Raw genomic sequence first — 27794 nt, 5'->3', positions numbered from 1 at the left:
GATCCTTCTTTAGGTCGCCGCTGAAGCAAAAAGTCAAGGAAATACTTGGGATGATCTAATCGGAGATCAAGCTCAGTCATGGTTAATCAAAATATTGCGTTGATTAGAAGTTTGTGATTCTGTGAGAGGGAAATGGAATGTTAAAGGGATTCAAAATGGAGCAACATTGTGGTGTGATGCTAGCAGCATGGCAATAGGGGTTGCTATAGAATACGATGGTGTAATAATTGAGGATGCAGCTTGGCTTCGAAGTATAAATGATGTTATGCATATTAATATTACTGAATTAGATGCTGTAGTGCGTGGGATAAACCTAGCTGCTAAGTGGGATATAAAGAATTTGTCAGTGTTCACTGATTCAGTAATAGTTCATGGGTGGCTAAAAAGTATGCTGACTGAAAGTCATAGTATTCGATCAAATGCATTATCAGAAATGCTTATTAAAAGAAGACTTTCTCTATTGCAAGGCCTAATAAAAAAATATAATATAAACATCACGTTAAAATGGGTTCCATCCTCCAATAACAGAGCTGACATGTTGACAAGAGTTCCAAAGACTTGGTTAAATGAGCTTTCATGAAGAAGTACTAAAGAGCTATGTGGAGTAAGTATTGCTGAAGAAATTCGTAATAGTCACTCAAAGCATCATTTTGGCGTTAATCGGACAATGTTTACAGTGAACGAAGACTTCCGCACGTATTAAGAAAAGATGTTGAAGAATGTGTTTGCAAATGTTGTCAATGTAATTCAATTGATCCAGCGCCAATAAAATGGGAAAATGGAGTGCTAGATGTACCAGACACATGGTATCGAATTGCTTGTGATGTGACTCACTATAAAGGGTCGCCATATTTAACAACGATTGATTATGGACCAAGTCGGTTTGCAATTTGGAGAAAGTTGCCTCGCGAAGATACCAAAAATGTAGTAAGTCAATTGGAATCCGTATTTAGGGAGCATGGCCCACCGCAAGAACTGTTAATGGATAATGGAGCGGTGTTTAAATCTAGTGAATTTTCAAATATATGTGAAAAATGGTGTGTAAAAAAGAAGTATAGATGTGCATATAGACCATCAGAAAATGGGATTGTGGAGCGTAACCACCGCACAGTAAAACGAACAGCTGCAAGGGCACAAATATGTCCATTAGTAGCGGTATTTTGGTACAATGCAACACCAACGGTGGGAACAAACGAGGTATCTGCACCTGCTTCTCAAAATATAAGTACATTTGGCCTCTAACAATTCAAGAGGAGAAAAACACTGAAACTCAGGAAAGATCATGACAAGTTATGAAAACTTATAGAATTGGAGAAAAAGTTTATGTTCGCCCCGCTGATGCAAAGTGCACTTCAGTTTGGAAAATTGGTACTGTAACTGACATACTCACAAACACAAATATTGAAATTGATGGTGTACCAAGACATGTGCGAGACGTGAGAATAGCTCCTGCCTCAAATTCTTCAAACACTTCAAGTAAAATTGTTATCAGTGAAGAGGTTGACAGTGATGAAAGTGATTTAGAAGATTTAGACATTTTTGCTGCACGAGAGGAAGGAACTGAAGAAACAGTTGTTGACGCTGAGGAGGAAGCTGACGGCAGAGAAATCGTTGATAATTTATTACTAGCGATCAGACGACCAACCAGAGAAAGGAAAAAGCCGACATATTTAAATGACTATGTTACTTAAGAACTTCAGTTCTTGGGGTGATGTGATAATAGCTGATCGTTATAAAACTTTGTTACGTTTATAAAATTCTTGTCATAATATTATTAAAGTTAATTGATGTAATTTATTAGTCAAGTCATAAGCTATTTTGACAGTATGGCATCTATGGCGAAAATGATTGGAAAATTTGATGGATCTGGAGATGCTGTAGTGTGGCTGAAAAAGATCAAACTGGTGGGAGAGCTGCAAAATATAGGCAATCTTTCATTGATCATTCTGCTGTTTCTTTAAGGTAGTGCGTTCGCATTATATGAGCAACTTGGGGAGAGCCAAAAAACCGCCGCTGCGGACATTGAAAAAGCTCTACTAGATGCATTTGCAATCGATGGTTTTCAAGCTTACGAGCAGTTCAGAAATCGGAGATGGAATGACAGTGAATCTGTTGATGTGTATTTGGTCAGTTTACGTCAACTTATGGGTTTGGCCAACGTTGAAAGCGAAGAATTATTGCTAAGAGCGTTCATAACTGGATTGCCGGGTGAAATTTCAAAGCAGCTATGAGCACAAGTGAAAATATTTGGGATCAGTTTACAGGATGCATTAAACTATGCACAAGTACTCATGACGGAAAAAACACAAGAAGAGTATGTTTCAACAACAATCTCTGGTTTCTATAAACATGTTAAAAAACCATCCGCTACTGATTTTAACTGCTACAAGTGTGGCAAGCCTGGACATGTTGCCTGAATCTGTTTTTCGAAGAAACAAATTGTTAATGATGGAATAAAATGCTTTAGATGTGGAGAATCTGGACACATTGCAAGATTTTGTTTGTTGCATTAGGGAAACTTAAATGGGGAATCGCGAGCGCCAGCTGTTTCCCTAAACAACTAACGGCGCTTCCAATATGCACAGTGCAAGTGAACACCTTTGCTGGAAAAGCACTGGTTGACAGCGGATGTACTCGAACTATTATTTCAAACAACATGGCTCAGAAAGCCGGTGTTCGTATTAGAAGAAATGAACTAATGGTGTTGGCTGTTAATGGAGAATTTGTGAAAACGGAGGGAGAAGCTACAGTAACATTAATTATAAAGGAAAAAAGCTCAAAACATCAGTAATGATTCTGAAAAGTGTTGTCAACGGTATTGATGCTATTATTGGTATGGATGTCATTAATCGCTATGGAGGAGTGCATTTGTACAATGGAAAAATTGAATTTGGTTTTGTTTCAATTCATGCAGAGAAACAAGCTGTTGGTATAAAGGACAAGGATTTTGATGCTTATTTTGATGGTACAAAGTGGACTGCTAAATATAAATGGAAACAAGGTCAACCACAACTGAGAAATTCTGTCGCGCAGTACAAGGTAAAACCCCAGTTGTTACATCAATTTAATGCGAGATGGACTTATGGGTAAAAAATGGCTGGTTGAAACCATGCAACAAAGAAGAAAAAAGTACAAAAGGGATTGTCCCATTAATGGCTGTTGAGCAGGAAAATAAAGGAAAGATACGACCTGTTCTGGATTTTCGCGAATTGAATCAGTATGTTAATTCACATAATGCCTCAAGTGACGCATGTGATGAAAAAGTTAGAAAATGGAGAACTGTTGGTGACAAATTTGCAACGCTTGATCTTAGATGCGCCTATATGCAAATAAATATCGATCCGAGTTTGTGGGAGCATCAGAAGGTAGTCTACAAAGAAGAAATACTATCTTACACGTCTTGGTTTTGGATTAAATTCTGCCCCAAAAATAATGTCTTCAGTCTTAGGCAGTGTGTTGAATCTCAATGCAGGTATTAGTGAAGCAACTGACCACTACATTGACGACATAATTGTTAATTTGGAAAAGACATCAGTTGAAAAGGTCGTAAATCATTTAGTGTTATGGATTGGTAACAAAAGAGCTGGTGCAATGTGATACTGCGCGGGTGTTGGGTTTGCAACTGTTTAGAAATGAAAAAAAGGAGCTTTGTTGGAAACGTGGAAACATCATTCCAAAGTCACAAGATATCAAAATTGAAAAAGTAACACGACGGAAACTTTTTTCAATACGTGGACACTTATTAGGTCACTATCCTGTTGGAGGGTGGCTTAGAATTGCCTGCAGTTTTATAAAACATCAGAGTCAAAAAAAAAAAGTAAAACAAATTTGTCGTAATAACAAAAACTAATCTTGAAAATAAAAACTATTTGATTTGGCGATTTCAACTTAGACTGTTTTGATTATTGCAAAAATTAAAATACAAGAAAATTTTGCAATAATTTATTTGAAACAAGAACAATACCAATAATAAATCCACCAACAAGATTTCGATCAACAAAACAAAATCGATCAACAAAACATATGCATCTTATCATTTTCCTACATTTTTTTCAATAACTTTAGATTTAAAAAAGAAATGCAAAATAAAGTCACCATAAAAAAAGAGGTTGTTCAGCAACATTAATCTAATCTTCTTTGAAGAACATTTGTCACTAATAAATTGGGAATATATCAACTTTAATAATAATGTAGACACAATTTACAGCACTTTTTTTAAACATTTTATAATGTCTACGATACAATATTTCCTATGTGTGAAACAGTTCTAAAAACAAAAGACATATCATGTCTCTGGATTACTAAAGGTCTTAAAAAATTCTCGTAAGTAAAACCTATATATTAAACAATAAAAAAAAATCAGTAAAACATAAAAATAACTATATGATCTATAAAAATTTATTTGAAAGACTTCGCAAAATGCAAAAAAAATTACTAAGCTAACTTGATAAATAAACATAAAAATAATTTTAAACAATATTATCCTCAAATTTTCACTTTACTGAGCAAACTTATGACAAACTTTAAACTGCCTTTAGTTCGTTAAAAATAAATAAAGCAACTGAATATGATGATACTAATCAAAATTTTATAACAGACTTTTGTGATGTCATAAAATCCATTCTTTTCAAAATCTTTAGCGCAGCCATCAGTCAAGGAATGTTTCCAAATTGTCTAAAAATAGCTCAATTAAATTCTATCTCCAAAACAGGAGATCTAACAATATATGCTCCAACTTGCGCGCAACATGTCGGAATCTTTTAAAAAATCGCATTTTAGGAGTAAATTCATAGTACTTTGTTTGTTGGCTTTGGCTTATGAGTTCAATGGAATATTATTTTAGACGGCTTTTGCTTATTTAAAAAGTTTTTTATTTATTTTTTAAACATCTTCACTTCCAACAAGGCTGCAAATAACCATTAGAGTTGAAAGTAAGTGGAGTTGAAGAGAAAAGATGAATAATGCAACATAAAAATTAAGAAACTAAATGATTGCAAATTATATAAATCAGGAAAACAAGATGAAGGGAACGAATTCCAAAAAACTTATGTCCGAGGAAAAATAAGTAAGAAGAATAAGAATTTTTGAAGCACTTAGGAACAGCCACAGTAAAAAGACGAGACTTGATTGATTGAAGAGTAACACGATAATGAATTTTAGTTTAAGGCACAAGAGATGCTGGCTCTATTTATTTTAGCCCATTATAATATTTATAAAAAAGAGAAGCAACATTACGACAATGTGACAATTGTTGAAAATTAGCTGAAAAAGCAGGTCCAACATAGTTGCACCTGCTTTTATGTACAATTTGTGCTTTTATTTGTACAATTCATTTTTCCACCTTGTCTAATAGAGAAAGGGTATCATTTGAAGATCCGCTCCAGAAATGGCAACGGTATTCCATACAAGGACAGATTTAAGATTTATAGAAATAAAGAATGAAATCCAGAGTAAAAAGGTTGCAAGTGGCAAGCGGCACAATAAAGAGATGTAACCTTAACAGATGCTAAAATTGCAATAAATATATGATTTCCAAGAAAAATTCGAATTAAGAGTTAATCCTAGAAGACAAAGGGTAAATGATTCATTGAGTACATTACCGTTCAAAAATATAGGAAGATCTAGATCGTCGCAATAATAGTTAGCTGAAAAAAATTAAGTTTTATCTGAGTTAAAATTCACCAGCCACGATAAGCCTTATGTTGTAGCAGAAATGATAACGTTTTCAAGCTAAAATGCTCCCTCCATGCAATCAGAGAGTGTTAGCTTTTTATTAAGACAAGAATAAATGGTAGTATCATCAGCAAACAATGTCGCCTTAGATGTGAGAATTTTTGGGAGATCGTAAATGTATATTTAAAAAGGGTATGTTTAAGGATAGAACCACGATAAACCCATGGAGTTATAGGAAATGAAAAAGAGTATTGTCCATTGAGGACAACCTTTAAAATACAATCTGTAGGGAAGGAATCAACATTCTTAAAAATGTTATCTTATTTAGCATAAAAAATTAGAACTTATGAAGAAGATCAGCATGCCAGATATTTTCAAAAGCTTTAGAAATGTCGAGAGCGAAAGCCTTAACCTCTCTTCATCTATCTGCACGATAAAACCTCTCAGTTATTACTGTTAACAAACCAGCATTTTAACGGGAAGATTGAAATTCATATTGATGGTGATAGAGTAAGTTATTAGATTCAAGATAAGTGATTAAGTGTTTGTTAATTAAAGACTCAAAAACCTTGCTTATGATAGTAAGAAGACTAATTGGATGTTAGTTAGAAAAATTAAATCGCTCTCCAGCAGATTTGAAAACAAGACTCTGATAACCACTTGTTAAAAAGCTTTGAATGTGTAGACGACAGCTGCGGAAATCACTTCTGCAAGACTATAACAGTCATATCACTTGGATGCATAAATTATATTTGTCTTTGTTATAGCATTTTAGAGATTTCATGGTGCATTTCAATTTTTTTTTACCAGAAAATTTAATACTCTTGCAAAAAAAAAAGGCATTTCATAAAAGGATATAAAAACATTTATTGAAAGAATTAAAGTATAATAATCTATTGAAGGAGTTAAAGTATAATAATTAAAATTAGCAGACATACTCATACAAAATCTGCGATGGAGTTATTAAAGTTTGTTTCTTTTAACGAAGATAAAAGAAACACCTTGAAAATGCATTCAATATTTTTTAAACATTTATTTAGTACTTACATAATATTTACTTAATTGATTAATTTTAACTTACTTAAAAATATGCATAAACAATATTCTAATGTTTTAAAAAACATACTTCTAAGAACATATCTCTAAATTGATCTATTTACAACTTATTTTCATAAGCTTATTTGGCTTCAATGTTTTGAATGTTTCCAATTATTGTGTTTCGGCATCTATTTTTTGCCTTTTGCATCAACATCCTGTTTAAACTGAAACTTAAACGGCTATTTTCGTAGCCACATTAGGGGGTTGACTTTTTCACAACTATACTGGGGTAGAGTGCCAAAATATGACATTCTACACTAGATTACCGATTTTAAAAGTTCTATTGGCTCAAGTTACAAAAGTGTCCCCCCAAATTTGAAAAACATATTTTTGTTTGACAAATACATAAAAACCGACATATAAGCAGATAAATAACAATTTATTTAGACAAAATAACTTTCAGTTATACAAAATACAATTTAAAATTTGTTTTGCAGAATAAACTTGTAGTTCATTTTGCCTATATCTCTGGCATGAATTTTTTGCATAACTTTTATGGCTCTTTCAGCACAAATATTGGATCTCTGAGTTCCTTATATTCCGCTGGGCTCCTGTGACCAAAATCTTTTTAAGGCTGGAGTTGAAATTATTGCTTGTTCTAAATTTTTAAAATCACGTTCTGAGTATTGCATGTCAGAAAATCATATATCAGACCGAGTTGATGCAATGAAGTCGCAAATCAAGCGCAATTGATTATTATCCAATTCAGTTAAAATAAAAACCAGAAGGACATAGATTGCTCTTGAATTCCATCTGGCAATGTGCAACGATGGCAGTATTTGAAGTTTATAGCTGGAAAGCTGCCATTCACCTTCATGTATTAGTAACTTTGTACCAACTCGAACAAAAAATCGATGTCATCTCTCCATTAATTAGTCTTCACTTTACAAATTTATTCATCTTGCTTGAAGCTTGACTTTAAATTTTCATAATTTTTTTGCAGGTTTTTAATAAATTTGTAATGTAATTCTGGCGATTTTTGCACTTCTTTGTTAAGAATTTCATTCATAATATGTTTCAAAATTGTGTCCAACACATGATGATGACAACTAATAAATGGAAATGGTTTAAGATTTTTTCAAGTTCTCTTTGCAGTTGAATTACAACTCCATTTCTACTTCCAGTATTCACACTTGTAGTATCAGATATTATAACTTTAATACTACTCCATAGTTGAAATTTATCCAACACTTCTACTATTCCTCTGTAAATACTAACAGCTTTCCCATCATCTAGTTTTAAAATGGCTAGTTTCACTTCCTTTTTTGCATTTTTTTTTTAAACCAAGACTTGATACTCCTTCTCTGACATTATTTTACCGTCAAAATGCAACACCCAATTCTCATTTTTTAAATTACTTATCATGTGCTTTTCCGTTTTCGAGCCGCTGACATTGTATTTCTATAAACTCCAGATTTAGATGGGGCTTGTACATCGACACTACTTTCAGATAAATTTTTGCAAACTTCTGCTGATTTCTTAACACTTAGTTTTGACTGTCATCTATCTGCACAATAAAACCTCTCAGTTATTACTGTTAACAAACCAGCATTTTAACGAGAAGATTGAAATTCATATTGCTGGTGATAGAGTAAGTTATTATATTCAAGATAAGTGATTAAGTGTTTGTTAACTAAAGACTCAAAAACCTAGCTTATGATAGTAAGAAGACTAATTGGATGTTAGTTAGAAAATTAAATCGCTCTCCAGCAGACTTGAAAACAAGACTCTGATAACCACTTGTTAACAGTCACAGTGGTGTTCTCATATTTTCTTTTAGCTTTTTTGTCTGGAGGAATATAATTAGAATCTTGTTCATCATTTTGTTCATTGCCTTCTTCATTGTTGTCACTGACCTCTTCTGTATCTGTTTCAGGTATGCTAGGTCTTCTGCCAGCCTTAGATGGATGTACTTTAACAGTTTTTGATGTACAATAACCAACTTGACCATTAGTATCCACTTGAAAGAAATAAAATGTTTTGTCTTCATTGCCAAGCCAGTTACCATTTACTTTAGTTATATCAATTAAATAATCCCACTTTTCTTCAAGACACTGTTTAGATTTTTAAACTGAATGGTGTTTGTTAATGAGAATTTCTACTTTTTTTGTTATAGACCTTTCATTTATTTTTAGTAAACTAAGCTTAAGCCATAAATCAGACAATTTTGCACCAACTCTTTTACATTTCGAATAAACTGACTTCTCTAATTTTGATAAGCAAATAAACCGACCAATAACAGAATAAACTTTTGGCATTTTATTCAAATTATCAAGTGGCTCTAAAACTTTGGTTATGTGAGATCTTGTTGATTTTGATTTCTCAAAGTGGACTAGATTTTGAGACCTTTCAGGTCTCAAAATCTAGCTTTGATATTTTCAGGTTTTTCAGCTATCTGCGAGCTTATTCTTGACATTTCTAAAATATAAAGTATACGTTAATTATAATTGTAAGTTACATATGAAGCTTAAAATCAAATCTTATTTACATTTTAAGCACACATAAATAACTTATTTTAATTATATTAGTTATAGATTTTAATAAACACAAAATAATCACCTTGATATGAACACGCTTATTTTGAAAGCAAATAACAATTAAAGATGACACTTGCAGAAGCAATTAATATTTGATGAATTTAAACAATTTATACATAAAAGTATATATATATTACCTATATTCGTATCATGCAAAGCAATGAAAAATGTGTAAAAAAAGTAAAAATAGTTACATTTTTAGCTTGTTTATAAAAAAAAAAAAAAATGTTTCAACGGGGGATGTTTTTGCAACCAAAGATCTAAAAGCATGTAATTCTATAAACAAATTTAATAATGTCAGCTTTTAAAAATATACTCATTCATTTTTACGTGCAAAAATTGAAAAGTCAACCCCCTAAGCCATGTATTTTAAAAACAAAGCACAAGCAATAGTTTTAATATCCTTTCAATAGTTTTAATATCCTATATTTTATATATATAATGATGATAAATATAAAAATAAAATAAATACCTAGATATTATACTTATTTATAACTAAATGTTGGATTATTTTCAAAGGAAATTATAATTTAAATACTTAATAATATAAATTATGTTACTATTTGCGATAAAGTAAAAAATTACGAAATGAAAATCTCTAATTAAAAATAACAAATAAAAAAAGAATTAAATAACTATTTTAATACTTTAAATAAGTTAATCTTTTTTATAAACATTTTATTATGTTAAGATTATGAATATTAGCATAAAGTTTAAAGATTAATTTATTTTACGTTGCTCTTCTGCAACACTGCCAATAAAATTCCATCCACTTTTTCCAGATCAGATTTCCAAGTTTTTAGATTTCTTGATTCGGATTCCGCACTAAAAGTTAGGATATCCGGTAACTCTGATATTTTTGCTCACCCCCACATAAGATAGTGTGATAATCGAATATATAACAGGATGTATTGGTTAGTTTTTTCTGGTTTATTAGCCTTAATCATTCCATAGATTGCAGGTGGAACATAATCTGATGGATACATTAAAAAATCAGTAACAGTCTAACATAACCTCTTTTTCTAATATATTAATAGGTTTTGAAATTTAACACTGAACGTATTTGTTGGGTTGTAATCAATATATATATATATATATATATATATAATATATATATATATATATATATATATATATATATATATATATATATATATATATATATATATGTATATATATATATATATTTATATATATATATATATGTATATATTTATATATATATAAATATATATATATTTTTCTAATTTATCTTTTGTTTTATTTTTGTATGATAAAGCAAAACTTGCTGCTTCATTTAACAGATCATTATAATTTGTGAATGTTTTTTAAGTTGCCCAAAAAAAGCGTTATTGTTTTATTTTAATTATTTTTTAACTTAATTTTAACGAATTAGCAAGTATTTTAGAACTGTTTAACAAAGTGTTTCTGCGTGTATTGGATATTTGTTAAATTAAGTATAGTTTAGCGTGAAACAACAAAGAAAAAATTTTTGTTATTAGGGAGTGAGGCACCATTTTATCATTATGTATTTCATGATAAAGAAAAGTTTACAAAATTATTTATTCTAAAATGTAAATACACGGTTGGAGCAAGAAGAAGACAAATTCAGTTTTTTCGTCACGCCCCTTTAAAAATTGAATGTAAATAAAAAATTATTTAACGTCGTTAAATTACAATTTTGTTACATTACAATGTATTATATGCATAAGTTACATATATAAACAAAATAATAGTATAAAAATTGAATATAAGATACAAGAAATATACAGGTACTCACTTATTTTAATTTTTAATTAAAAGTTAAAAAAACACACATTTTGTAAAACATATTATTGTTACAACAGTTTATATTTCAGATTTATAAAGATTCAGATCAAGAATAATAGTTTACTACATTCTTGATTTTAACTATGTTAAGAATGCAGTAAACTAATTAAATACATTCTTGAATTAACTATATTCTTGATCATATGATCAAGAACGCAGTTAAAAAAAAAAAACAAGAAAAAAACAAGTGATTACAATTATTTAAAATTTTCAGAAGAAATCCTTATTATTTTTAGATACATTAGTGCTTCACCAAGCAACATTGGTGCTGCACAAAGCAATGTTAGCGTAATTAGATAGCTATGAATAAAAGGAAAGCAAATGAATTTTAAAAAGGTTAGGCTTAACAAATGTTTGACTTTGTGTAGGAGGCCTATATTTTTTAATATATTTTTTGAATTATACGTATGTGCTTGTTCCACATTACATTTTCATTTAAAGCTACACTTTAAAACGACAAAGAATGCTTTCTCTTGATGTAAGAGTTATTTAAAAAAAGATTAGGAAGTTTTAAGGAAAAACAATTTTCTAAACCTAATTAATTACCACCGTGTGGTGGAAAGAAGGGAGGTAGTAACTAAAAAATAATTTTCTTTTTAGAATATAGTAAAAATGTAAAAAAAAGTTTTTCTGAAAAAAATAGTTTTCTTTTTAAAAAATTAGAAAAATAAATTCTTATCTCCTCACTTGTCCTCCGCTAACGCTGTGAAACTGAAACTGCGAATTTTTGTTAAATTAAAAATGAAATACTTTTTATAGAACCTCTCAACACTTTTAATGAAACATACCTACAACAATACAGTAATTAACAACAATATTACAGTAATGATTTTTTTTAAACATTGTCAAGTCTATAAGGTTTTGTTGAATTAAGTATATGGTTAAACCAAATTTATTAGTCATGTACCAAGTCAAAGGTTGTTCAAAATCTTTGTTTCGATCAATAAAACTCTTGCGAAAAATTGCCTTGGTGCTTGCCTTATGAACCTGTTAAAAACAGTTTCACAAAACAAACTATTTCAATGAAATTCTGTAGCTGTTGTTTCCAAATATGTTTAAAGTATGTCATGACCTAAAATCATTGGATTATTATTTTTATTAAAACCATTAAAATAAAGGTTGTCGGGAGTACTGTAGACTTACAATCAGTCAATCAGATCATTTGCTATGACTTCGCATTTTATAAAGTTAAAATTATTCTTTTCTTTATGAGTTTGTGGTGCATTATTGTTACATGATTGTCATCTATAAGTTTGTTTTCGTATAGAAGATAAATAAAATATTTAATGCCCAATGCACTCTTCTTATATAATATGCCCGAATAAATGATTTTATCTAAAAGCGCTATTTTCACAAACTTATTTTTACTAACAATAATACATTGAAAAAAAAAAAAATTGAAAAAAAATAAAGTATTTAGAATCCTAAATTAATGTAATAACCCAATACAAAGACATATTCGACATATAAGTACTAATTACTTTTTTAACACTTTATAAACTAACCGATCCGCTATAAATAAAAAGAAAATATTTTATTTTTCAAAAGTTAAAATAAAATAAAAGTATTTACTATATTAAACTAAAACGAAGAAACAATAAACTTACTTTTTTCGCACTCAATGATAACATCATTTCGCCCACACAACGCTAAACCAGATTTTAAGTCGCTCCATGTTTTATCTGGGTTTTTTCTACACCAACTTTTAAAAATTTCAAAGCTTTGTTCTCGAGCTGTATTGCACTCACATAAAACTCTATCAATTTCTTCTTTACTAATGGACAAGAATTGAGCAAGTTTTATCCAGTGCTTTGGCAACTTGTCTGCAAACGTATTGAGCACATCACTTGGAAGTTTTTCAACTAAAAGATATGAACGTTGTTGATACAAGAAATAAAAACTATAATGCTTTTAAAATCAAAAGTTACCTTTCAAATAGTCAAATTCATTGTAATCTTCTTGATTTAATTCCTGCTGATTTGCCATCTCTAAAATCTATTAATAATATTAATAACAATATTTAAAAAATAAGGAAAAAATAAATTGGAATAAACTGATAATAAAAACGAACGTAATAAGTTAAAGGTTATCTCTGTGTTTGTATGTGTGTGTGTATGTGTGTGTATGTGTGCGTGTGTATGTGTATGTGTGTGTGTATGTGTGTGTATGTCTGTGTATGTGTGTATATGTATATGTGCATGTCTTTGTGTGTGGGTGTGTGTTTGAGAGTGACTGATTGTATAAATGTAGGTATAGCTTCTTAATTATAGCACTACCATAAACAACCACCCCTATGTCATTATTGTTATTGTTTAACTATTATTATCTTCAATTTATTAAAATTATTTTTTAAATTATTTTAATTACATTAATTTTTTTTATTGTTGTTGTTGTAAACTATTACTGTTATTATTATAGTTATTATTGTTTTTACTACTGTTACTATTAGTATTCTTGTTACTGATATTACTGTATTATTATTGTTATTATTATTAATTTTATTATTACTATTATTTTACAACAATTGCTTTATACCATTGTAAGTCCTTACACCTCATCAGTTTTTAACTGTTTGTAATTGTTCCTCACTATTGTATTTATATATGTAGTTATTAAAATGAAAATATATTGATTGATTGATATAAGTTTAGATATATTTAAATATACCATTGTTATTAATATCATTATTATTACCTCTATTTTTAATAACATCATTATTTTTATCAATACTATTATTTTTTAATACCTTTTTTTTTTATTACTATTATTTTTATTGTTATTTATTCCATTTTTATTATTATAGTTATTAGTAATGTTATTATTATTGTTAACATTATGATTTTTAGAGTTGTTATCATTTATTATTAACATCATTATTATCATGCGGTAGTGGTGTAGTGGTAAAGCGCTCGCTTCAGAAGCGAGAGGTTCCGAGTTCAATCCCCACCACGTCCCTGGTAGTACTGCGCTTAACTTGTTTCTCCGCGCAGCGTCCTTTTTCGTTGAGGTTAGTGTTTCGGAGTTATAGAGTTGAGAGAGGGTTATAACCACTATTGAGTAGCCTCCTCATCTGTAGTGGCCTTCAGGGCCTTGAGGAGGTGAATAACAAAAAAAAAAAAAATGTGTTAACGCATCATTAGTAATTATATTTTTTTCAAACAAATTTGAATTGTAAGATTTAATTCAGAATACATTGACTGATTGATTATATAAAGGATTTTACCAGATCATGGATACTGTGCCATGTTTTGTATGTGATATTCCTTCAAAGGCATATATAAAACAAAGTAAGGGTCATAATGGTATTACAGTTGTGACTTATCACAAATATAGAAATAGGGGAATGACACAATAAGGTTTCATATTTTAACACTGATGCTCCGCTTAGAACTGATTAACTTTAAATGATATGACAGATGAGCATCACATGCAACCGTTTCTAATACCAATATGTAATTATTAGCATTTGATGAGATGTGGTTTTTTACAAGATATGAACATTAAAAATTGTTTACAGTTTTATATATTATGCTGAATAAAATTTATGAATAAATTTATTTTAAAATAAATTTTGAAATAAAAACAACAAAACTTGATAAATTATTTAAAAAACTGCAATAAGATACTAAATACACTTTTGCATTTTTTTAAACTTTTGTTATGACTTTTTCATATAAGTACTCTATGCTGTAAAAACATATAGCTAATTTAATTAAAATTACATTTGCGTAGTGATGATTAAATCTGTTATTTTAACTGATTTTTATGCTGATTTTTTTATTTCAAATATTAACGTATTATTTAGTTAAATTTGGTGATGGAATGGCAGTGGCTCCTGATTGCTGGTTAGTACAAATATTAGTTACATGTTATTGGCCTCAAGAAATTGGTCCTACGCAATGAGCGATAATGAAAAGTTACAGATTCTCAATCACAAAGACTTGCCTCTCTATCCTTATTTACAAATATTGAAAATCGGAGGTATTTAGTTTGTATATGTTTTTGTATAATTTTCTAGGCTTTAAAGACAGAGGCTAAATCTTTGCACCACACTGATTTTTCTTAGAGTAGTTCAGAAATGAAACAAGATTAAAAAAAAGGCAAACACAATGGTAAAGGATATTTAAAATATATTTTTAAAACATTAAGATTCTAAATGCAATTTAATTCTTACATGTAAATTTTGTTTTGTTATTGTTGTATTTACATTTAAAATCAATTTTATTAACATTTTCTTTGCATTTTTAAGAGTTCTAACATCACAACCGAGAAAAAGAAAAAGAAAGAAAATTTTAAAGTCAAAATATATCAAAGCTTATCAGTCCATCAAGTAGCAAATTCTAGTTCTGAATCTTCATTACTAATAATATTTATTCATTACTATTAATATTGTTGTAATTAAATTAAAGCTAAGATTATTTAAATAAAACATAATGATTAAATTTTCTATCATTATGATATTATCTATTCGTTATATTTTAATGGTTGATTCATTAATCATTATGGTACATAATTGTAATTTAATAATAACGTTATATTTAAGTAAACCAAATTTTCTTTTGAATACCACTATAATAGTTGTTAATCATGTTTGAAGTTATGCATGTCATGACATGCATATTATGAATATTCAATAATTTGTTCTCCATTATGCTGGTGTTGTATATTTGATGAACAATATTTGGCTGTGATTAGCCATTTGAAAACATTATTAGCATAATATTAGAGTCATGATTTATCCAGTAATGTGCTGATAGTTGCCCAATAAAAACACGACTTGCGCTCCCCAATATTTGCCCAATGTTTGCGACCATTATTGGCCCAATATAGTAGCCATTAATTGCCCAATAATGGCCCAAGAAACTTGTGCTATCTGGGTACCTTGGGCACAGTGAATCAATAAATACAGCTATGAATTAATGGTAATGAATAGGGGTGCAGCCAAATAATTTTGAGGCTGAGAGAGTAAAGAAACTATACACTTTACATGTACAAAAACCTACCGGTTTCTTTAGTACAAATAAGTTAAATTGACACCATTTTAAGATGTAATTGAGAACTTAAAAGTAGCAATAAGGCATGAGGTGTAATTAAGATTTTGTATATTATAATTAAGTAAATGACAGTAATGTCAATCAAAAACGAAAACTTTAAAAACTATTTTTAAAGCATGCTTTTGGCAGCTTCTTCACTAGCATTATCTATCGCCCTTGGTTGTAACAAATAAATGGTGATTTTTCTGTATACAGAAAAATCACCATAATTGTATACAATATATGTTTTGAAATAAAAAGGAAAGATATAAAAACTAATGTTTTTATTTTTATTTTTTCGTCTTTTCTTTTTTTTTTCCACTTCTTTCTTTTTGTGGTGGTGCTTGTGGAAAGGAGGTTGTTTCTATAGGAGACAATTTTGAGGTTAAAGATCCTGCCATTATGAATTCTTTGATATTGGAAGTTGAAAGTTCAGCATTATGATATGGTGGAGTCTTTTGATTGTGTATTTGAAATCAATACTGGATTAATCTATTGGACAATCAGTGACAGAAACGCTAAGAAGGTCTTTGTCTTTAAAAGTCACTGTATTTAATGAAAAAATTTTGTTACCTTGAAATTCAGAGGGTAATAGGCGTAAATGTTAAAGGAAACGCAATACCAACTAAGTTTGAAATGTCATAAACTATTATGAGTTTACCAGTGTTGTACATCATAAAAGACCGTGCAGCATGATTATAGAAGGATTTAAATGCTTCATAGACAGTTCTGCTCTTGTAGCTTGTGGCTAAAGTTGAGGTGGCAGTTTCAACATGACAATTCCTTTTTCTTTTGGTTGATTAATAGTCTTAATGGAAAGGTGTGTCTTTTGATTTTCCAAAAGCAATACGACCGGTTGCTCATTTGAACACTTTGTTGATGTAATAAAGTGTTTCATAAATAAATAAATACTATCAGATGTCATCCAACCTGACGAATGAGCTTTGTGCCATTAAGTCTTTAAATTGCACCTTAGGAAACACTATAAATGGAGGAATTGCATTTCCTATTGCATTTAATGGGGAAAGCATTGCAACCAGAATACTCCTTTTACTGTAATTTTTCCTACTTGTTTAACTGTTTTACAGGCAAATACTTTAATATTCCACACTTTTTTTATAGTACAACAAACTGTCTCATTGGCATTATAGATGTCATGAAGATTAAAATTTAATTTTCTAATACTTTTTTTACATATTTTAAACAAATTCTGCAACATTTCTTTTATTAAAACTTGTTGCACGTGACAAACCGGTTGCTTCTAGTCTTCGTAAAGAAAGATTTTTGAATCTATTCATAAAACCATACAACCGATTTTCAGTCAGGTTTTTTGTCCATGATTGTGAAAGCAGCCACCTTTTGTAGTCAGCAAAACCATAAGTCTAATTTCTTGGGATATGAGTGTTATTAAAAGAAAAGTTAAACTACTAAAAGAAAGCATAAATATCAATTATCTGAATAAATAACTTCAACTTTTAAAATAATCTTAACCATGATCTCCATAACAAACACAAAGAAGGTAAGAGAATTTAATTTAGTTAGCTAAAAGCGAAAATTACCTTCAAAAAATTGCTAGTCAAAAATTATGTGGTAATAACTATAACTAAAGATGGCATGTATATGAGCTCATAAAACAATTACATTATCGGCATCTTAGATGACTCAAAACGCGAAATGCGAAAAGCAAAAAAACACAGACCTAGAAAATTTTTGTATACTAATACGCATGCGTTTAAAATGGAAACTTTATTTTGAATTACCGCGCCATGTTATTTTATATTAAAATTGAACCCAGGGTTGTTATTTGTCAAATATGTCTGAGACATATTTTCTGCCGACATAAAATATGTCCCACATATTTTCTATCAACATATTTTGACATAATTTTATGTCTGAATTATTTTCTGCTGACATAAAATATGTCAGACATATTTTCTATCGACATATTTTGACATAATTTTATGTCTGAATTATTTTCTGCTGACATAAAATATGTCAGACATATTTTCTGTCGACATAATTTGACATAATTTTATGTCTGAATTATTTTATGCTGACATAAAATATGTCAGACATATTTTCTGTCGACATATTTTGACATAATTTTATGTCTGAATTATTTTCTGCTGACATAAAATATGTCAGACATATTTTCTGTCAACATATTTTAACATAATTTTATGTCTGAATTATTTTCTGCTGACATAAAATATGTCAGACATATTTTCTGTCGACATATTTTGACATAATTTTATGTCTTTGCAATCAATTATGCTTCATAAAACTTTTACTTTAAACCCTATAAGCAAACATCCGTTGTTTCATAAAGGTCTTTTTCTGCCCTTTTTAGCGATGTATCATTTGATAGTATTGACTAATATTGGCATTTATTGACTTATTTATTGATTATGACTTATTTATTGATTATGACTAATATTGACATTGATAGTATTGACTAATATTGACTAGTATTGAGGCATCATTTGATAGTATTTGATAGTATTGATTAGTATTGGCGCTTTCCCTTATTAGAATGTAAAAACCATCTCAAGCTGAGTTTTTATTACTGAAAGTGGTTTTAATTAGTATGACTAAACTTAAAATATTTCTTTGATTAAAATAATAATAATAAAAAAAACTTTTACAGTTATTTTTAATTATTAGTTGATCCTGAAATAGATTTCATTATGAAAAATTGAATTCAAAAGATTTCAAAAAAATGGTTCACAGAATTTCAAAAAATTCGTGCCAAATTAAATTCATTTAAGCTGAAGAATTTGAAATGTTTCACATAAGTTATATTCAGCTCATTAAATTCATATTAAGAAGACTAACCGGTAATAATTTATAACTAATTACGAATAATATACTTTTAGTTATAATAGTTATGATTTATTTAACAAAAAAATAATTGACAATTGCATTATAACAGCATAATTAACTGCCATAAACTTGCATAAAATGTTTTGAGTGAAATATATATAGGAATAATTATTTTTTTTCGTTTTCCTTACGATTTAAAGTCAAAAATGGCGAATAATTTATTGAATGAATCAACTATTAGTTAAAAATAACTAAAAATGTTTTTTTTTTAAATATTATTTTAATCAAGAGAATAATTTTAAGTTTAGTCATATTAATAAAAACCATTTTCAGTAATAAAAACTCAGCTTGAGATGGTTTTTACATTCTAATAAGGGAAATCGCCAATACTAATCCATGCTAATTAATACTATCAAATACTATCAAATACTATTAAAATTAGGGGTATTTGGGGTAAAGTCCCTAATATTGTCGAAAAAAAAAGTTGTTCAAAAGTATGTCAACCTGAGTCTCAAAAGAAGCGTATTTTCATAGAGATTTTAAAGTTATTCGTTTGTAATAAAAATAAGTATTTTTTGTATTATTGCTGAAAAACATTTTGTTGACATTTTTTTAAGAGTCTTTAGCATTTTTTCAAATAATTTATTTGCCAAAAAATTTTAAGGAAAAATTTTTATATTTTCTAAAATCTCTATACTATCTTCTAAAATACGCTTTTTTTTGAGACCCAAGTTGACATACTTTTGAACAACTTTTTTTTTGACAATATTAGGGACTTTACCGCAAATATTAAAGATCTGAACCCAAATATCTTTACAACTTGACGTGATGGTAAAAAATGAGTTGCATATTTGAAATCAAAATGTGAAATGCAACCCAAAAAACAAATTGTTTGCTCGGCACCAAAAAAAAAAAATTTTTTTTATTGACCTTCAATTATAATTGATTGCAAAAAAGCAACAAATTTGTTAAACTATTTTTACTTAACTCTGTAAATTAAGTTGAAATGCGCAATAAATTTGTTAGATTGATTTTTTCTTCAAGAATATCAAACAGCAAATAATTCAGATATAAAATTATGTCAAAATATGTCCATAGAAAATATATCTTACATATTTTATGTCAGCAGAAAATAATTCAGACATAAAAATATGTCAAAATATGACGATAGAAAATATGTCTGACATATTTTATGTCAGCAGAAAATAATTCAGACATAAAATTATGTCAAAATATGTCGACAAAAAATATGTCTGACATATTTTATGTCAGCAGAAAATAATTCAGACATAAAATTATGTCAAAATATGTCGACAGAAAATATGTCTGACATATTTTATGTCAGCAGAAAATAATTCAGACATAAAATTATGTCAAAATATGTCGACAGAAAATATGTCTGACATATTTTATGTCAGCAGAAAATAATTCAGGCATAAAATTATTTCAAAATATGTCGACAGAAAATATGTCTGACATATTTTATGTCAGCAGAAAATAATTCAGACATAAAATTATGTCAAAATATGTCGATAGAAAATATGTCTGACATATTTTATGTCAGCAGAAAATAATTCAGACATAAAATTATGTCAAAATATGTCAATGGAAAATATGTCTGACATATTTTATGTCAGCAGAAAATAATTCAGACATAAAACTATGTCAAAATATGTCAATCGAAAATATGTGGGACATATTTTATGTCGGCAGAAAATATGTCTGAAAATATGTCGACAGATCTGCCAGACATATTATGTCGTAACAACTCTGATTGAACCTGTCATTTCGAAAAGGACATAAGTCCAAAACTTTTAACAGTTAGTTTATAAGTTTGAATTTGTTTTTTTTGTTTTTTTTATAAAAAATAAAAAATACATAAGATATACACGTTCTTTATTTATCTACTTCTATGTTTAATTTCTTTAGCAACCTAGACATTATTTTAATAAAAATCATATTTTTGTTGATTTTGAGAAGTTTTAGTAAATGGACTTGTGCCCTTTTCGAAATGACAGGTTCAATTAGTTTTGCTGACATTTTAACAGTTCAACATAGTTCGTTTTTTACAAGTTTTTGAATTATTCTTCAAATCAAAATGAGTGAAGACAGTTCTCGAAATTTCGTAGATTTATCGGGTATTTTTTTTATATAGTTATAAACAAACATCTCTTTATTTTAATTTTAAATCAAGAAAATTTAGTCTAAATTTTAGATGTGGATATATATATTCATATGTACCAGTACTTGTACATATGTACCAGTACTGCTACATATATCCCATCTAAATTTTGTTGATTTAAGAATAAAATAAAGAGATGTTCGTTTATAACTATATCATTTAGATGTTTTTTTATAACTTTTAAATTTAAATGTGGATATATATCCACATCTAAATTTTATCTGCAGTCTATTCAAATATAATGACAGACTTACTTAATAAGACATACACATAAATAATCACATAAATTGCACTCTGCTCATGTGAACATATGTTACATGTGATCATTAACATTATCATTAAACATTATATATGATCACATTTAAATTATATTATAATGGTTTTTATAACGAACAGCATTGCTTTAATCGTTTCTCAGTGATGGAATATGAAAAGTAAATAATGAAAGATTATTTTATGTTTTATACAACTAAGTAACTGTTGCTTTGGCTATTTCTAGATGCACACCCAAGCACTGCTGCAGTTTCAAACCAGGCTTCAAATTTAGGTATTAGGCACATTTTATCTACATATACAGATGCAAAAAAAATTAAAGAACATGAAATTTTGAACTCAGTGCATTATTGTAGCTTAGAAGAAAAAAAGTTATGGAAAAAAACACTGAAGGTTTGAATTGCTTTTAAAGTTTCATTTATTACTGAAGTTACTTTTTTTATTTGATTATAAGATAAATAATTGTTTATAATTATCAAACAATAACTTTTATTTAAACAGTTAGCATATTGCCTTACTAGTTAAAAAGTAATGTCATGTATATGTTAATAGTAGAGCTAAATAGAGCAAGTTTTCATTTGCACTGATTTATACTAAAAGTTAAAGCATACACAATTATGCTTGCAGTTTTATAAAAGGTATATTTTGAGAATAAAAATTATCTCTAATCAGGGATACCCTTCATTGTATACTTATCCAGTATTTTTGAATGTCAGCAAGAAATAATAACAGGTATATTGTCCGGACCATATGCTGTAGTACTGTCTCAGCAGGAAATCACTTTAGATACATAAGCTGAAGTGATAAGAATGTAAAGCAATGGATCAACTTGTTTGACGGCTGGTAGAACGTAACTAGTCAAATCAACAGACAAGATTGATGAAAAGTTCTTAGCAAACAATTCAGTTTTGTCTTTAGGCAATGTAACAAAATCTGAACCATGCAAGAGAGGTGGAATGAACTCAATACTTTTCAGCTAATCGTTATCACTATAATCTAGATCTTCCTATATTTATGAATAGTTATGTACTCGATGAGTCATCAACTCTTCGTCTTCTAGGTTTAACTCTTACTTTTGATCTTTCTTGGAAACCATATATCAAATTGATTGCAAAATTAGCATCTTTTTTTTTTTTTTTTTTTTTTTTTTTTTTTTTTTTTAGATTATTCACCTCCCCAAGGCCCGAGGGGGCCACTACAGTCGAGGAGGATACTCATTTTTTTTTTTTTTTTAGTCGTTATTTGTGGTGCAACCCTCTCTCAACTCTCTCCTGATTCTATTCTTTATCTCTATAAATCTCTAATCCGTCCTTGTATGGAATATTGTTGCCATATCTGGGGCGGATCTTCCAACGATGCCCTTTCCCTTTTGGACAAGGTTCAAAAACGCATTGTAAACATAGTTGGACCTGCTCTTGCAGCCAACCTTCAGCCATTGTCACATCGTCGTGATGTTGCTTTTCTTACTCTCTTCTACAAATACTACAATGGGCGCTGCTCTAAAGAGCTAGCGTCTCTTGTGCCATCTACTAAAATTTATTCTTGTGTTACTCGTCATTCAATTAAGTCTCATCCTTTCACTGTGGTTGTTCCTAAGCGCTAAAAAAATTCTTATTCATCTAGTTTTTTCCTCGAGTATCAATTCTTTGGAATTCAATCCCTTCCTCATGTTTTTCTGAGTCATATAATGCAGTTTTTTAAATCATTATCTTGCTATTCATTTTTTTCCTTCCAGTAACTTTCAACTTTAATAGTTGCTTGCAGCCTTGTTGGAAGTAAATATGTTTTTAAAAAAAAACCGCCTCCTCTTGCATGGTTCAGACTTTGTGACCTCATCTAAGACAAAGCTGAATTGTTTGTTAAGAATTTTTTAACAATCTCATCTCTTGATTCCACTAATCACATTCTACCTGATATAGCCGAAGGGCAGTTTGATCCATTGCAATCACCCCAGCTTCTGTATCTAAAGTAATTTCCTGCTTAAATTCTTCTACAGCTTGTGGTTTGGACAACATAACTATTTTAGTCTTGCAGAAGTGTTCTCCGGAGCTATCGTCTATACTTTCAAAACTATTCAACAAATGCTTATCAGAATCTTGTTTTCCTGCCTGCTGTGAAGCATCGTCTGTTGTACCTATTTTCAAAAATTCTGTGGAGCGATATGATTTGTCTAACTACCATCCCATTAGTCTTCTTACTATCAAAAGCAAGGTTTTTAAGTCTTTAATTAACAAACACTTAATCTCTCAAATTGAATCTAATAACTTTCTGATAAGAATTTTGATCTTCTCGTTCTACTGCTGATTTGTTAACAGTAATAACCAATAGGTTTTATTAAATGATGTAGGAAGGTTAGGGCTATCACTCTCGATATTTCTAAAGTCTGTGATAAGGTTTTGCATGCTGGTCTTTTCCATAAGCTCTTGTTTGACCGTATATCAGGTAATGTTTTTAAGATTATTGAATCTTTCCTTACCAATCATAGTATCAAAGTTATCCTCGACGGACAGCACTCTTCTTTATTTCCTTTAACTTCAGGGTTTCCTCAAGGTTCTATCCTTTTGGCCCTATACTTTGTCTAATTTACATTATTGATCTCCCTGAACTTCTCACATCTAATCTGGCATTTTTTGCTGATGCTACTACCATTTGTTTATATCTTGATAAGAAGCCAACACTCTCTGATTGCTTAGAGGGGGCTGGTATTATTTAACTCAGATAAAACTCAATATTTTTCAGCTAATTGTTATTGCACTAATCTAGATCTTTCTATATTTATGAACGGTAATGCAATTGATGAGTCATCTACCCTTAGTCTTCTAGGATTAACTCTTACTTATGATCTTTCTTGGAAACCATATATGAAATCCATTGGAAAATTAGCATAAAAAGCATTTTTTTAAGGCGAATTTAAAAGCGTTAACACGTTGGACAACGTGTTAACACTTTGACACGTAGATTTATTCTGAAGTTGAGCTTTTGTAGCTTTAAATTAAGTCAGAGAAAACAGGTGGAGAATCAGTGAAATCTACCTTAAAATATTGGCAGACATCATGAGTATACCTGGATTATACCTGGCATATTTTTAAAGTGCTTAAAGTTTGATGAAGTAAATGACAGGGGTTATGTTTTTCCGGATATTACCGGAATTTCGGATATTTTTCTCAACTTTTACTTTTTCCGGATATCCAAAAAGTTTAAGTATATATTTGTGTATTTTTAAATATATGTTTGTGTAATATATTAGATTTTTAAGATTTTGTAGTCATCGCTCATACAAAATTCAGAAAAGTTTCATATGAATTAAGAAACAAATCAGCTAAAAGCAAAATTATAAGGAAAATAAGGGGGAAAATATTCCGGATATTTTACGAAAAGAATTTTCCGGATTTTTTAAATATGAAATTAAATCAATTTAATATTAGATAAAATAACGAAATACTTTCTTTATTTTAGAATTTTCAGGGTTATCATGGCGCCGCATTCACCCGGTCCCAAGACCTAAACCTGGCGTATCACTTTTGGGTATCGATTGGTTTTAAAGATCTCCACTGTTTTGCTTGGGGATGAAGAAAATCTTTAAAAAAGTTATTATAATATAAATTCTCAATAAATTAGTTTTGTGTTTGTTTTGGGAGTGTTGGAAACAAGGGCTGTTTACGTTTGAAACAAAAACAAACCTTGATTAAAAATTAATCTTGAAAAAAAATGTAAAAATTAATTTAACAGATTTTTTCATTACCTACCGATACTTTGAGTAGGTTGTATTTATATATTTGCAATTGAAAGCATTTTCGACTAAATATGGTAAACATACGAAAAAAGATTTTATCTGTTTTCGTATGTTTACCATATTTAGTCGGATATAGTATTAGGGGAAATCCATCTTAAATATTAGCAGAAACCCTGTTATAAGTAGTTATAGATTGTTTAAGACAGCCGTGGCTCACTGGTTAGAGCATTGGACTCGTAACCCAAGTGTTGCGGGTTAGATCCCCGCTCTAAGTAAATAACCGTTAGTTGTTAGAAGTTGGAAAAGGAGAGCCAACTTAGTAAATGCTATTCTCCTTGTAACGGTGCTCTGTGTTATGAGACCATTAGGACTTCTTTGAGCACCTAAATAACTAAAAAAAGCACAGTGCATCGGCTAACGCCCGATGCATTGTGGTAGTAATATTTATTTAAATATAGAATACATAGTTTGTTCAGCGCATATTCAAAAAAACTCAAATCTTATATGAACAATAAGCCAGAAATTATTACTCAATTTTAAAACATGGCTACCCGTTTAACAAGGCAAACACCAAAGTAGGCTTGCTTTAATACCTAAAACCATATTAGAAAGAAATAATAACTCATGTTTGAGCTATGAGGAGAAGTTAAAACAAAAATATTTAAATTCTTAGAGCTCAAGTTAAGTACAATCTCAAAGAAGCTTTATAATAGCTCATAGAGAAAATAGTTAATGTCACATTATACATAGTAATAAAGAATAAAGTAATATTCGTTATTTTCTAGTCAATTTACCATAACTTTGAGCAATAATATCTCCTAGGGCCATAACTTCCACACAATTTGATTTTATCAAAATAAATCATATGCATGCAAGGTTCTAGGAAGGAATAGACTATAATGCAATGTAAAGAAACTGATTTGCAATTGTTTTTGTTGGAACATTAAACATTCAAGTACTTCATTTATCAACACATATGAGTACTTATTTACTCAAGTGTTTAACAATATCTTTAATCTATATATTTTTTGCATATGTACAGGATGCTACAAACGAAATGATAGACAAACCTGCAAACAGTTAATAGGTTGGACTCGTTCTAGCAGTCATATTATTAAAAAAAGTATGTTTTAGATGCTTCAGAAAACTTATACACACTACATACACACATACGCATCGTTCTACGAGAACTCAAAGGAATTGCTCCAATAGGGTTGGAGCAATTCCTTTGAGTTTACAGATTTGAAAATATAAACAACTAAATATGTTAAAGATGGTGGTGGTCAAAAAATATTTCTTCCATTTTTTTATAAGGAATTCACCACAAAATTTGTTCTATGAAAAAGAAATGTAAATAGAAACAGAATATACGTAAAGAAATCTTTTACCAGTATTTTTTTTTCTTGTTACAAAATCTAGGGTAGATAAAAATTAGTATAGTTTAATTATGGTATTAATAACAAAATTATTACCTTATTATTATTTAATTTATAAATTTATTTATTAAGTTTTTTTAATAATAAAAAATAAATAAAGCAATTTGCATACCACAGGAATAATCCTCCAAATAATTTCTTGCACCTTTACGTAAACAAAACTAATCTATTAATATTTTAGAACATTAAAAGTTATAAAGATAAAATAATAATGCATTGAAGTGAGACAAATTCGACGATAATAAAAATCGACTTTAAAAAGCTAACTTACACGACTCTCCAGTTTCCGATGCCATAATTATAACTAAGATATTTAACAAAAAGTATATAATGTATTATATTACCAAAGTTAAATATATAAATTGTTAATAATATTGAAAGCGTTATGATGTATAAATAACTAATGAAAATAATAAAATTATTTTTTTATTTAATACATTTTACAATTATGCATTGCAAAAGCTCTATCATTTAAATTTTTTTAAAGTGTTGTAAGAATGGAACGAAATTGTTATTTACAAGGGGCTAAATAAAGTATCCCTGTTTTTGTTGGATTTTAAAAAAATCATTCCATAAACCTGGAAATAACCAATAATTTAAAATTGAAAACGCATAAACTTTACAAAAACTATAACTTTAAAAGTATTTGTCTACCTAGCTTATTTGAACTCACGTCAAGACAAAACAACTTTTTCCAAGACACCTTTTAATAGCCATAAGGCTACGGCTACATGATATTGAAGGAGTGAATTTAGTTTTTATTCTTACAAGTGCTTATAATTGAATAACCATTAGATAAACTTTTTCTTTTACAATGACAAGCAACATTTTTTTATTTTGGACTATGAGTATAACCTAATTTTTTAAAATCCAATTACAATCCCAACCAGGGAGACTTTATTGTATTTGTCATTATTTCTGTATATAATAAAAAATATATTACTAAAACATTACTCAAACACCCAAAACATATAACAATTCGGAAAATATTATATTTCAACCAATGAAACATTTAAGTTAGCAAAACTAAACACAGTACTGATTGCAATATATTTTTTTCTAAATTTTATTTAACCAGATTTTATTTAACCTTCTAAATTTTATTTAACCAGAATGAACTATTCTGAATTTGAATTTTATAAAAGTTTAAATGCAAACTGTTTATCTAAATTAAAT

At 29.1% G+C, this 27794-nt stretch overlaps 1 protein-coding gene across 2 annotated transcripts in view; it reads right to left on the bottom strand.

Moving 5' to 3' along the window:
- LOC136086770 (uncharacterized) overlaps nucleotides 1-27794 on the bottom strand; it is a 41279-nt gene that overhangs the window by 12812 nt on the left and 673 nt on the right. Inside the window, exons 2-5 of one of the 2 annotated variants that reach the window (XM_065809252.1) lie at nucleotides 26890-26922; nucleotides 26731-26763; nucleotides 13067-13133; nucleotides 12746-13000 (exon numbers count right to left, since the gene is read on the bottom strand). In XM_065809252.1, coding sequence (XP_065665324.1) covers nucleotides 12746-13000; nucleotides 13067-13124 — 313 coding nt within the window. In that variant the 5' untranslated portion in view covers nucleotides 13125-13133; nucleotides 26731-26763; nucleotides 26890-26922. Of the gene's footprint in view, nucleotides 1-12745; nucleotides 13001-13066; nucleotides 13134-17730; nucleotides 17864-26730; nucleotides 26764-26889; nucleotides 26923-27794 lie in introns of those variants that run through there. The other variant, XM_065809251.1, reaches the window with a different exon arrangement.

This window comes from Hydra vulgaris, chromosome 11 (genome assembly GCF_038396675.1).
Source record: "Hydra vulgaris chromosome 11, alternate assembly HydraT2T_AEP".
Classification (NCBI taxonomy): Eukaryota; Metazoa; Cnidaria; class Hydrozoa; order Anthoathecata; family Hydridae; genus Hydra; species Hydra vulgaris.
The sequence above is the reverse complement of the archived record's forward strand: the minus strand, read 5'-3'. Positions and strand labels throughout refer to the sequence as shown.